Here is a 13495-nt window from a genome sequence, read left to right as displayed (position 1 = left end):
GTGAATTTTATAGTACTACCTCGTTAAAAAAAGACAAACTCTTCTATATATACACAAGTGGTATATCATGTTGGAAAGAACTTTTAACTGTCAAGCCTGAACCAGATTCACAAATCGAAGTAAAATTATAGTAGTATTTTATTTGAAGCAAGTTAGCTCTAATATTCCCTTTCTTAGGACTAAGAATTGTCTTATGACAAGGAAAAAGCGATCGAATCATAAGGCAATGAAAAAGCGATCGAATCATAAGGCAATTTGAAGCAATTAGCTCTATTCCTTAACTTGAGACTAAGAATCGATCGTCTTATCATAAGGGAAATGCAAATCATGAAGCAGTTGGTTTTATTCTCTAACTTAAAACTAAGAATCGTCTTATCACTAGGGAAATGTGAATCTTGAGGTAATCCTCTCAGTACATTATACCCCAAATCAAAGCACATGAACAAATATATTGTTAGGACACTTGAGAGAATCTTGTTAGATAAAGAAACATAGTATATTGTAAGGGCACATGATATTGCCAAAAGGTAACACGATGTTTAATCCGTGTTGCAAGTGTTTTAAGTTTTGAATGAAAACTCTTAACAGTCTTGACGTGTTTTAACACTTTCCACCTACATTTGGAGTGGTTTTTAATACTCCCATTAGGGAAAATTCCAGATTTTCCAATGAACCATCACCACGTGCACCTTTTGTTTTATTTTGTCAGGTTGACTCCAAAAGGAACAAAATTCCTTAGTCCACTTCCGCGGGAAACTCTTTTACTTCACCGGTAAATCAAGAATCCAGCTTTTTTCCGGTCAACATCATTTTCTTTAATTATTTGTAAGAAAGATGGGAAATTTCCTTGCTACCACTACATTCACTTTGTTGACAGCTACATCCTAAAGGTTAGTATTAATTTCTTCTCTACTTACATACCCCACCCCCCAGGCGAAACTCTACGGGTCGTTTGGTTGGAAACAAGTTACCCCAGATAATTTATTATGAGATTAGTTATTCCATCCTCCCATAGAGATAAAATAACACTACAATCCCGGGATAATTAATTCTGAAATTAGTTATACCACCATTTTATCCCAACTAAACGTGGGATAAACTCATCTCAAATATAATTTTGGAATTATTTATTTATCTCTTGTACCAAGCAAGCCCTATGGGTTCAATCTTAAGATTTTTAGTTTTGAACCCATTATATTTTCAAAGTTATAGATTCATATTTACTATTTATTACTTATACAATTTTAATAACTCTGCACATAAATTTACAATCCGCATCAAAAGATAGGATTTCAATTTAACCCTACTTATAATGATAGATACGCCTGTGCCACCCCCTATACCCACCACCCTAAATCAGCGGCAGAGCCACAAGGAAAGAGAGTTGATCCGAACCCTTTCGGCAGAAAATTACACACATAGTTAAAATTATTTAAAATCATTTATATATATATATATATATATATATATATATATATATATATATGTAGTAAGTGTTGAATCTAGCTGTATTCTTTCGTGTGTTCTTCATACGTATTTAAACCCGCATAGGTGAAAATTCTCGATTAAATTCATGTCCTAAATAGAGGGTCCACCAGAAGGGATTTGTTCACTCCTTTAACAACCTAGTCTGTGACCCTTTTCTGGGACATTGGAATGGAGTAGGGTGGTGGGGTGGTTTGCGGGGAAGGGACCTTTTACTTTTCTTGTCTTCCTCCTGGAAGATTCTTTGCACAGAGCAAGAAAAAAGTGAGCCTATTATGCCTTTTAAATATCTCTATTGGTCAAGTTGTACAGTTTTTGCTAATAAATTACATTAAATTTTACAACTGTTCATACTTTAATTCCATCTCTCAACTGATTGTCATCACTTTCAGTGAGTAAATCAGAAGTGAGAAAACAAGGAGAAGACCAAGATTATAGAGAAAAGAAGAAGAAGAATTCAAAGCAATTAATTTAGTTCCCAGGGAAAATACACGGGTTGCAGTTAGCTTATAGGACGTACAAGGTATGTCAATATTATTTGTGCCATCAACATGATACTAATATTTTAATCAAAATGCCAGATGGGATTGCCAAGATGGAATAAGTTCTTTAAACTTTTCTTTTATGTACTGTATTAAAGAATGAAACTTACTTATACCCCCAATATTTCCATGGATGACTAGTATAAGAAGTGTACAAGTTGGTCGTATAAGAATACTAAATTCTTGGTCAAGAAGTTGCGAACATATACATTGCCAAGTCTACCACTGCTACAGTAGCTCCAATTTGAAGTAAGGTTATACCTTGCCCTTTATAAATACTCATGTTTATTCCTTCATTTTAACTCAAAGAAATTTCTATTTCTGACTTACAAATTTTCTCAATGGGGATTTTTTTACCATGTTCTACAGAGATGCTGGATAAATTGCTTCAGGTGGTTTGTGGCAAGAACCACGACAGTACAGAAGAGAACAACAATAATCATACCAATGGCAAGAAGGTTAGAGGGACTGTTGTATTGATGAAGAAGAATGTGTTGGACTTGACAGATGTTGGTGCTTCTTTCCTCGATCGAGTTCATGAAGTCTTCGGTAAAGGTGTCTCCTTGCAGCTCATCAGTGCAGACCATGCAGAACCTGGTATCTCCTTTTTTACACTGTAGACGTTGAATCCCCTTGGCTTTTTCGTATGTTTACTACTTTACATTTTGAATCCCCTTAGTGGAAATATTGGCTCCACCACTGAACTTCAGTATCCTTTTCCAATGATGAAACCAAGTAGCAGAAGATAGAGAGAGTTTGGATTTTCATGTGCTTTAAATAGCACAATATTGATGATTCAAGTTAAGTTGATCCTAGTCCAATTCTGTGAGTGTGTCTGACCTGTTGTTTCCTGATCTTTCCTCCGATTTTTGTAGCTGTTGAATTGAGTAACTACCTCATGTAAAATTTAAACTACTAGACAGGGTGCACTTTATTTATTTATGCCTACAACATGCCCTCTCACATGCTGAGTCTTTTTCTTAGGCCAAGTATGTGAAAATAATTTTATGTTTAGCTAATAGTGAGACTTCAAACCATGAGCTTGCTTACTCTGATACTGTATTGAATGGCATGACAACCTCGAAGTTATTAGAGGGATGTAATTTTAGTTAATTAATTAATTTGTTATCTTAACAGTAGCAAAACCACTCAAAAAGTCCATCTTCTTCCTCATGTTAATTGAATCCTTCTGTGTAGCCCCTTCATAACATAGTCAAAGCATCAAAATTCACTAAAATTCGATTTCCAAGTCGTAAATAAGGACAGGAAGGGGACTTCCGCAGGGGTCAGCTTACCTCTGCTCTGAATAGAACCAAACAGAGTTAAGACTCTAGTTAATATCTCATTTGGTTTCTAAAAGAAATAAGTATAGTCTGTATCTATAATACAGACACCTTTAAGCACACTGCTATTTTTAAATTCTGTAGGTAATGGATCTAAAGGGAAGTTGGGAACACCAGCATTCCTCAAAAAATGGACGTCCACATTGACTTCAATATCAGCGGGCGATGCATCATTTAATGTGACATTCGACTGGGATGACTCCATGGGAGTTCCTGGAGCTTTCATAATCAAGAACTATCACCACAGCCAGTTTTACCTCAGGACAGTCGTTTTAGAGGATGTTCCTGGACATGGTCAACTTCATTTTGTGTGCAATTCGTGGGTGTATCCAGCTCATCGCTACAAATACAACCGTGTGTTCTTTGCAAACAAGGTATCTCTAACATTAAATTAGCAATACTAGTGGTGAATTAAATGAAGAAAAATAACCTAGCAAGGCAAAGTAGAGCTAATCACATTGAAAATCAGAAGCACCATTGAGGTTCCACAGTTGCACTTTATGCTTATTAGCAACAATCAGACACATACTGATGAAAGGTTCATTGTTGTTCTAAATAGACAAAAGCTATGAAAGTTCTTTAACGTACAAGATTATGATAAGTAAACAACCATTTCTAAGCTTTGATAGGATAGCTAGATAGACATCCTGAAACTCATATTTTTCTAGAAATGATAACCGAACTGTTGTATACAGTTGATAGGTTCACAATATGATAAGATATGCTAAAATCAAGTTTTCTGGTTTTCCAGACATACCTGCCAAGCGACACACCGGAACCCCTTCAAGCATACAGGGAAGAGGAGCTTCTTAATCTCCGTGGAAGCGGTTCGGAGATGCTTAAGGAGTGGGACAGAGTTTATGATTATGCATTCTACAATGATCTAGGATTTCCAGATAAGGGGCCAGAATATGTTCGGCCTGTGCTTGGTGGGTCGAAGGAATACCCATATCCTCGTAGAGGCAGGACAAGCCGTCGACCAACTAAAACAGGTTAGAAAACATATAAATCGTAGTCATCATATTAAAAGGTTTTGAAGTGAAGTAAAGGCCAATGAAGTACTATGTATAATAAGCGGCTGCTATTCGTGTTGGCTCTGCAGATCCTAACTCAGAGACGCGGTTGCCACCTTTAGGTTTGGACATATATGTTCCAAGAGATGAGCGTTTCACTCATATCAAGCTTTCAGATTTCCTTGCATATGCTGTTAAATCTTTAGGACAGGTCCTCATTCCTGAGATTGTTGCTTTATTTGACAAAACCATCAACGAGTTTGATAGCTTTGAAGACGTACTCAAGCTCTATGAAGGTGGGATTAAGCTACCTGACCATCATTTAAGCAAACTCAGACAATGCATCCCGTGGGAGTTGCTCAAAGAACTAGTCCGGTCTGATGGTGAAGCATTTCTCAAATTTCCGATGCCTGATGTAATCAAAGGTACCAAAGGATTTTCAAGCTTACTCTTCCAACTAGTTAGATAATAGATACTTCCTGAGGTGTTAGATCTTGCATCATAAATTGAAAACTGATTATGAGCATCTTAATTTTTACTGCAGTTGATAGGTCTGCCTGGAGGACAGATGAAGAGTTTGGACGGGAAATGCTAGCTGGAGTCAACCCTGTTATCATTCGACGTCTTCAGGTATCAAGCGAGATTCAGAGCACTAGTTGGTTTAATGGTCCTTGCTCTCATGCATATTTCTAACCCATTAAATGCTTATCAGGAGTTTCCCCCAGCTAGCAAGCTGGATCCTAAAGTATATGGCAATCAGACCAGCACAATCAAAAGGGAGCACATAGAGAAAAACATGGATGGACTAACTGTAGATGAAGTAAATTCTCAACCTATTTTCCTCTTTTACCCTAATATACCGAAGCAAACCTAGCAAAAAAATAACTTGACTTTTGTCGAATAACATGGTAAAGATTATCTAAACTTGTGGGTGCAGGCAATTGAGTATAATAGGCTGTTCATTTTAGACCATCATGATGCATTGATGCCTTACCTCAGACGTATTAATACAACAAAGACGAAGACTTATGCCAGTCGGACTCTCCTTTTTCTTCAAGATAATGGAACATTGAAGCCACTTGCAATTGAGTTGAGCTTACCTCATCCACAAGGAGATAAACATGGTGCCACCAGCCTTGTATTTACACCAGCCAACGAGGGTGTTGAAGGCACTGTCTGGCAGCTGGCCAAAGCTTATGCCGCTGTAAACGATTCTGGCTATCATCAGCTTATCAGTCATTGGTGAGCTTCTTAGCAAAAGCAGATGCAAGGATGAAAATATCTGGTGGTGTTCCCGATAAGTTTAGCTCATTAGCTTCTACTTGAATTGCAGGTTAAATACTCATGCAGTTATAGAGCCATTTGTGATTGCTACAAACAGACATTTGAGCGTACTTCATCCAATATTCAAGCTTTTACAACCTCACTTCCGTGATACCATGTATATTAATGCTTTAGCGAGGCAGATACTAATTAATGCTGGTGGAATACTTGAGATGACAGTTTTTCCAGGGAAATATGCCATGGAGATGTCTTCTATTGTCTATAAGAACTGGGTTTTCACCGAGCAAGGACTTCCCGCTGATCTGCTTAAGAGGTATGTCCAAAGCTTCAAGTTAAATATTTTTGGACCAGTCAGAAGAATAATAGCTAAGCCAGCAAATGTATAGATTCTGTATTTAATTATGAATGTACATGTCATATACACAAAAATATACATATAATATATGTAAATATACATATAATATACACTGATCGGCTAGTGCCCCTAATTAATTTTGGACGACAGGTTAAAAATGAAAAAAAAAGCCCAGTTAAAAACACCACCTCGGTAACACTCTTGACCAAAATATAACTCTCCTACTTTCTTTATCGCAGAGGAGTAGCAGTGCCAGACTCAAGCGAGCCCTATGGCCTTAGACTTCTAATAGAGGATTATCCTTTTGCTGTGGATGGGCTTGAGATTTGGTCAGCAATCGAAGCCTGGGTTGACGAATACTGTACATGCTATTACTCAACAGATGACATGATCCGAGATGATACTGAACTCCAGTCATGGTGGACGGAAGTTCGCGATGAAGGTCATGGTGACTTGAAAGATGAACCATGGTGGCCTCAAATGCAGACACGAGCTGAACTGGTCGATGCGTGCACTATTATCATATGGGTGGCTTCTGCTCTTCACGCAGCTGTCAACTTCGGGCAATATCCTTATGCTGGTTACCTACCAAATCGCCCAACTGTAAGCCGCCGGTTCATGCCTGAGCCAGGCACCCCTGAGTATGCTGAGCTTGAGTCGAACCCTGACCTTGCTTACCTGAAAACAATCACAGCTCAGTTCCAAACTCTGCTAGGTGTTTCATTAATAGAAATATTGTCACGACATTCTTCAGACGAGATATATTTGGGACAGAGAGATAATCCAGAGTGGACTTCAGATATTGAACCACGACAAGCATTTCAAAGATTCCACGACAGATTAGTAGACGTTGAGAACAGAATAGTTGAAAGGAACAATGACAGCATATGGAAGAATCGTAACGGGCCAGTAAAGGTGCCATATATGTTGCTATACCCCAATGCATCAGGTGACAACAATGAAAGTGGACTTACCGGAAAAGGAATTCCTAATAGTGTCTCAATTTGACGTTCTACAGCACGAATAGTGATATATAGTAACTTTTGCAGCCCTCTTCAGCAATCAGAAATCATCCAAACTTGAGCAGGAGTGGCAACAGATAGTGTGTATATCCATTTTTTATGTCAATATTTGTTTAGCCAAAGTCCATCATTGTTAGTGTGTGTTTTTGCAATAAAAACATTTAGCAAATTCCCTCTCATTGTTATCTCCGTATAGTTTCTGCTTAAATGAAAGGAAGTGGAATTGAAAGGCTTCCTGACTAGAAACCCAAGCAAGGGAACGTGAAGCAATGCATTCTTGTATATGTCAAGCATATCACAAAAGTATGAGCTATGGGTTCATCTGAATTCAGTAGCTTTGGCTCAGATTCTGTATGTGTTTCAAAAGCCACTAAATAAACAAATAATATATTTTGAACCTGGTAAATTAAATAGGTTGTGATATATTCTCGAAGCCTAATCCATAAAGTTCAAATCCTGAATTTGCCTCTGCACATATACACCTTGGCACAAAAAATAAATTCAATCTTTTTATAGGGAACGAAATTGCAAAGAACATAAGAAAAGGATCATACCAGAAATGGAGCAACAACGAAAATACGGGTGACTTATAACACATAGGGGACAACAATTGAGAAGAGATGTGGCAAATATACTCACTCCATGAGCTTATTGATGACTATATTATGCTGAGGAGTAGCTATTAGCAAATTGGGGTAAGTTGCTCCTAGTGGCAGAGCCACAAATTTTATTAAAAGAATTCAAAAATTACAGATAGAGGCTGATTCAGGATTTAAGTTTTATGTATGCAATCTTTAAATATTTTAATATTGAACTCTTTGTATTCTCAACAATAATATATTTCCAAATCTATTACGGAGTATTATTTTAGTGAATTTTTACAAATAAATATATTCGTATCGAAATACCAACATTTGGATGAATCGCGGTCAGGGGCGGATTTAGAGGTGGGTGAACACCCTCGGCAAAAAATTATAGTGTATATGTAGGGTAGATTTTTTGTGTTTATGTACATATATTAACTTTTGAACACCCTGAATAAATGCAAATGGTTAGCTTAAGTGGTCTAAGGTGTTCAAAATAACCTCTAGCATTCTAGGTTTGATTCCCATCAACAACATTATTTTTTATATTTAGCTTTTATTATTTTTTTCGAACCTCCTGAGTGAAAATCCTGAATCCGCCATGCGATCAAGGCTCTAACGATATATACAAATTTGGTAGAGAAGTTCTAATACTTCCTTGCAACACACTTGAAATGCTTGAGAGAAACACTAGAATAATGAAAGCTGAATATTTTTTCCCCTAGAGCTCAATCTCTAAATAGATACTATTGAGACATGCATCACTTACATTATCACAAGATAAAAAATTATAAATCCTCAAACAAAGATTTTGAATATAGTTCTAAATTTTCTTGAAGAATGTGAGAAGCAAAATAGTATAAGTGACAAGTAACATACCTTGGACTAGCAACTAACAGTGTTGAAGATTTTGACTAACATTTAGAGTTGGAGAAAAGTCCAAGTAGTGATGGCTTAGGAAAGTTGGAGAGTAGTGATAAAACCAAAGATTGTTGAGTCATCTTTTTCAGGACAGATAAGAAATTAAAGCAGAAGAGGACTAAATATGTATTGCCAGTTTGTTAGGTAGTTAGAAAGTAAATGTACTTCTCCATCAATTCATTTATTGAGTCCATATTTGAATGATTTATGAGTGAACACTTACTATTTTCCATTTCATCATATAATCATAAGCATTATAAATGCAAGTCCTATAAGAATATTAAATATAAGTAGTGTCACCATGTGTATACACAATACATCACAGTGGTACGTATAAGCAGAAGCGGACTCAAGATTTAAATTCGACGGATTCAACCTTTAAAAAATTTCTTACTAAACTTATTGTATTTTTGGAATTATGGGTTCAGAATCTAATATTTATTGAATTTTGTGATTTTTGAATTTATATTTACGCTTCAAGTCTAAGACATTGGATTCAGTTGACTCCGTAGCTCAAAGGTTCCATCCGCCACTGCGTATAAGGATAGAGTTTAAGTTTATATATTTTTTAAAACCATTACATTTAAATTGACTTACAAATACTTCATAGTAAACCTGATGTACTGACTTAGAAGGGTTATAATTTGTTGTAGCCAGTTAAATTGCACTGTTAACGGAGGATAGTGTACAGTCTTACCTCTCTATAAAAGTCATTCTTTATACTAACATTTCACTATGCAATCAAGTTCATATTATATATTCTCTATAACAACATTTTACAATAGTAACTAAAAAATATTCAGACAAACGTCATCATTATGAAAAAAAGTTCGACTTTATAACTTAAGTTCAGAAGAATAAGAAGGCAAAAAAGTAGGAATGCAAATTAAATGAGGGGATCATACAGCCCCAACCAACACATGGATCATTTATTTGCACCATAAAAGAAGCCAAAAATGTTAGTAAGCAGTAAGCAATTGTCCCACTCATTTATTGCTTCTTTTTTTGGCTGAAGATTTATTGCTGTATCCAAATACAGGTGGTAGTTCCCTACTTCATCATTCTATTGGACAGTTGGGCTTTCAGCCCAATGGTGAAGGCCCACCCAAGTTGTAGACTGTAGGCCCACCTGGTGCCTGACCTTTTAAGTAGAAATTTCACCAAGTAACCAGTTTTAGGACCGCTATTAAAGTTTTATTCAGTACTTGTACATTATTTATTATTTAGTCATAATTTAAAAAAGGGGTCAGAGACATGCATCCTGAAGTTCAGCTTTTCAGTTTAAAACTTGGATACTGTGAATGTCGTGAAGTTCAGTTTCTTAGTTCAAAACTCCAGGATCCTAAAGTTCAATTTTTCAGTTTAAAACTTCAATATACTGTATCTTGATGTTCAGTTTTTCAATTCAAAAATCCTGAAATTGAAAAATAAGCACAATTAAGGAGTTTCAAATTTCACAGGTGAAGTTTCACGTGTAAATTTGAAACTCCATGACAATGACCAGGGGCGGATCTAAAGATTAATTCATACGTTTTTACGTATATATAGGATAAATTTTGTGTGTTTATATGTATATATTAACTTTTGAACACCCCGAATAAATTATATTTAACTTTCTTCTTATTTTCCGAATTTTTTGAATGAAAATCCTGAATCCGCCACTGATCGCGGTGGTAATGCTGCATTTGTACTATATTCCGTCCAAGTATCAATCTTTGCATTCCGGTTTCCACAAAAATAATTCGTTTGCCTAAAAGAAAACGACCTACCTTTTTTCCTTTTAAACATTTTCATTATAATATTGAAAAATAAAATAACAAAAAGAACTAAAACGTATGAATTAATCTACACTAAATTAGTCATCATTCATCATTAAGTTTCCCTAAAAATGAAAATTTCCTACCCAATTGGATACTATATGAGTTTTCAATTTTTTCATATGGGTAATCGAAAAGAAAATTGGTTAGACTCAAGTTTTGTTAACCCAAATTAGTGACGAGAGATATTTTTCTCCCTAAATCAGGAAATGACTTCCATCATATCACACACTTGCTGTTTCAAATAGAAATTTTGGGAGCAGTTAAATAGAGCCATGTTCAAGCAACCTAGTTGTTTGAGGGCATAAATAAACACTTTAACTTGACCTCAACTGAGAATGCACATCTGGACACCTCAACTTGTTTCTACTAGTGCATCAGTTGAACAATTTTAACTTACAAAATAATCATCGAGAGACCTCTAAGATTTATGTATCCACGAGATACAATAGGACAAGTTGAGATGCATATCTAGATATCGTTATCAAAGTTGAAGTGTTTAGTTCTTAGTTAAAGTCACCTATCTATATTTTATGCCTAGTCTGAGGCTACTATTTCTCTACTACTTTCCGCTCTTCATTAATTTTGCATTCTTGCAACAACTTCTCTTTCCCTTTTATTTGTTGAACAATTTTAACTTACAAAATAATCATCGAGAGACCTCTAAGATTTATGTATCCACGAGATACAATAGGACAAGTTGAGATGCATATCTAGATATGCATTATCAAAGTTGAAGTGTTTAGTTGCTAGTTAAAGTCACCTATCTATATTTTATGCCTAGTCTGAGGCTACTATTTCTCTACTACTTTCCACTCTTCATTAATTTTGCATTCTTGCAACAACTTCTCTTTCCCTTTTATTTGTTGACTAATGTTTAGTGTGTACTGCGTGTGGAATATTTAATGTATGTTTGATAAAATTTGATCATCAGCTTGTTAACCGGATCTTGATTGTAGGATAATGATGGGAGAGAATAGTTTATAAGTTTAGAATATATTATCATCCTTTTTATCACATGCATAGCTCTGTTGCCAAGTTTTCATTGGACAAAACAGCACTTTACTATGAAAAACATTTACTGACGAGTCCATGTGAATATTTTATGTATTAGGACCGTATTATTATTTTTTTCTTAACAGAGGGACGCCCAATGAGAGATCAAGTCAAACTTCTCCAACTAAGGTAATTGCGAATTTCTTAAAACCAATGTGGTTGTCTCAATTGATCCAAGATGGGAATCCGATAATACAAAAGTCTACTGCAACTATAATCTATGTTGCTCCAACTCTCCAAAAATATTACCGCCCACCCGTATTAGATCCTCCAAAAATATTCTCACCGTCTCATTTTATTTGACAATCTTTCTTTTTTAATCACTTCCTAAAAGAATGATACCTTTTTATATTTAGTAAGTAATAATTTAACTTTACACTTCTCATTTTACTATTCTTTGGAATGATTTATATCCATACAAATGTCTATGACTTGTTTTAGACAACAAATTTCAGAATTCTTTCTTTTATTCATAGACTCTGTGCTCAGTCAAATACCTTCACATATATTGGGACGGAGAGAGTACTATTTTTTGCAATTTTGGAGGGATCCGACATGCGCTGGTCGGCATTTTTAAAGAGTCCGAACAACATAGGACACAAGTGTACTGTTGGGAATAAATTAGACCCGCAAAAATAATATTCACGGTATTAGTGATAAACGCGGAACACTAACTTATGGTTAAATCAGCAAGAATAAAATGCAGCAATAATGGCACTAAGATTTTACGTGAAAACCCTTCTGAATAAGGGAAAAACCCACGCCAGAGGAAGATGGTGATATCACTATAGTAAGGAATTTTACACTGTGTAGTCACGAGTATAAATACTCCAAAGACCACTACACACTCAAAAAGAAAAAACACTCTTTTGATTTTTCCCACCTCACTACAATATCCCTCACACTCTATTTTTCCTCACAAACTATTTTCTTACAGTCTATGGAATACTTGCTCTCTATAATTTTTTTCTCTCTTTTCTGGTGTGTATAAAAATGATGGAGAGCTTGCTATTTATAGGGATGAAATGTGCCATTTTTCATCCTTGCATTTAATTTGGCCGGTGCCAAATTCAACCTTTTGTAACTATTTTTGACAAAAGTTGCAATTTGGCCTGTGCCAAATTTTTCCTTTGCAGATTTTTCCTTATCAAATAATGGGGATGGACCCCACAAATCTCCCCCTCCAGACCCATTCAACTGAAGGAGGCATCTCCGTCTTCTCAGATAGAGTTAATGCCGACAAGTTCTTTGCATAACTCGAACTTGTCTCTGGGAATCACCTTGGTTAACATATCTGCAGGATTTTCACTCGTGTGAATCTTCTTGACCTGGAACAATTCGTTCTCTACCTGATCACGAATCCAATGATATCTGACGTCGATGTGCTTTGTTCTCGCATGGTACATGGAGTTCTTGCTCAAGTCTATTGCACTCTGACTGTCACAATAGACAACATACTCCATTTCTCGATCAAGTTCTTGAAGGAATCTCTTGAGCCATATCATCTCTTTGCCGCTTCGGTAGCCGCAATATACTCCGGCTCGGTTGTAGACAATGATGCGACACCTTGCAACTTTCGATTGCCATGATATGGCTCCCTCGAAAAGTAAACAGATGATATCCGGTAGTGGATTTTCTGTTATCAAGGTCACCCGCCATATCGAATCAGATAGCCTTCAAAATTGAATTTGATCCTCCAAAACACAAGCATTCATCCGAGCTTCCCTCTTAGATACCGAGTATCCACTTCCATGACTTTCCAATGCTCTTTCCTGGATTTTTGAGAAATCGCTAACAATATCGATCGCATGAGCAATATGCGGTCGAGTGCATACCATTGCATACATCAAACTTTCAACGGCGAGAGGAATAAGGAATCTTGGACATTCTCTTTTTCCTCCGTTGTTGTATGACACATCTCTTTGCTCGTTTCAGATGACCGGAAGAGGGTGTGCTAACCCACTTAGCACTCTTCATATCAAGCGCTCAAGACACGTTCTATGTACTTTTTTTGCGACAAATAAAGCTTCTTTTTCATCTCTTGAACGAGTAATTCTCATGCCCAAAATCTCG

General features: G+C 36.2%; 1 protein-coding gene across 4 annotated transcripts; it reads left to right on the top strand.

The window, feature by feature from the left end:
* The first annotated feature begins 1731 nt into the window (after positions 1–1731).
* LOC132047328 (probable linoleate 9S-lipoxygenase 5) lies at positions 1732–7279 on the top strand. Of its 4 annotated transcripts, XM_059438371.1 has the most exons (12): positions 1732–1749; positions 1878–2008; positions 2169–2281; positions 2397–2624; positions 3455–3744; positions 4122–4362; positions 4473–4808; positions 4928–5013; positions 5096–5203; positions 5321–5625; positions 5717–5980; positions 6262–7279. In XM_059438371.1, exons 4-12 carry the CDS (start codon positions 2399–2401, stop codon positions 7028–7030), a joined length of 2625 nt encoding a protein of 874 aa, XP_059294354.1. In that variant the 5' UTR covers positions 1732–1749; positions 1878–2008; positions 2169–2281; positions 2397–2398; the 3' UTR covers positions 7031–7279. The 4 variants fall into 4 exon arrangements, with proteins under 4 accessions (XP_059294354.1, XP_059294346.1, XP_059294338.1 ...); XM_059438363.1 differs by lacking the exon at positions 1732–1749 and having other exon boundaries at positions 1814–2008; positions 2169–2276; XM_059438355.1 differs by lacking the exon at positions 1732–1749 and having other exon boundaries at positions 1814–2008.
* The last annotated feature ends 6216 nt before the right edge of the window (positions 7280–13495 follow it).

The sequence above is a fragment of the Lycium ferocissimum genome, chromosome 1 (genome assembly GCF_029784015.1).
Source record: "Lycium ferocissimum isolate CSIRO_LF1 chromosome 1, AGI_CSIRO_Lferr_CH_V1, whole genome shotgun sequence".
Taxonomy (NCBI): Eukaryota; Viridiplantae; Streptophyta; class Magnoliopsida; order Solanales; family Solanaceae; genus Lycium; species Lycium ferocissimum.
Note: the sequence above shows the minus strand (reverse complement) of the source record. Positions and strands in the feature narration are given on the sequence as shown.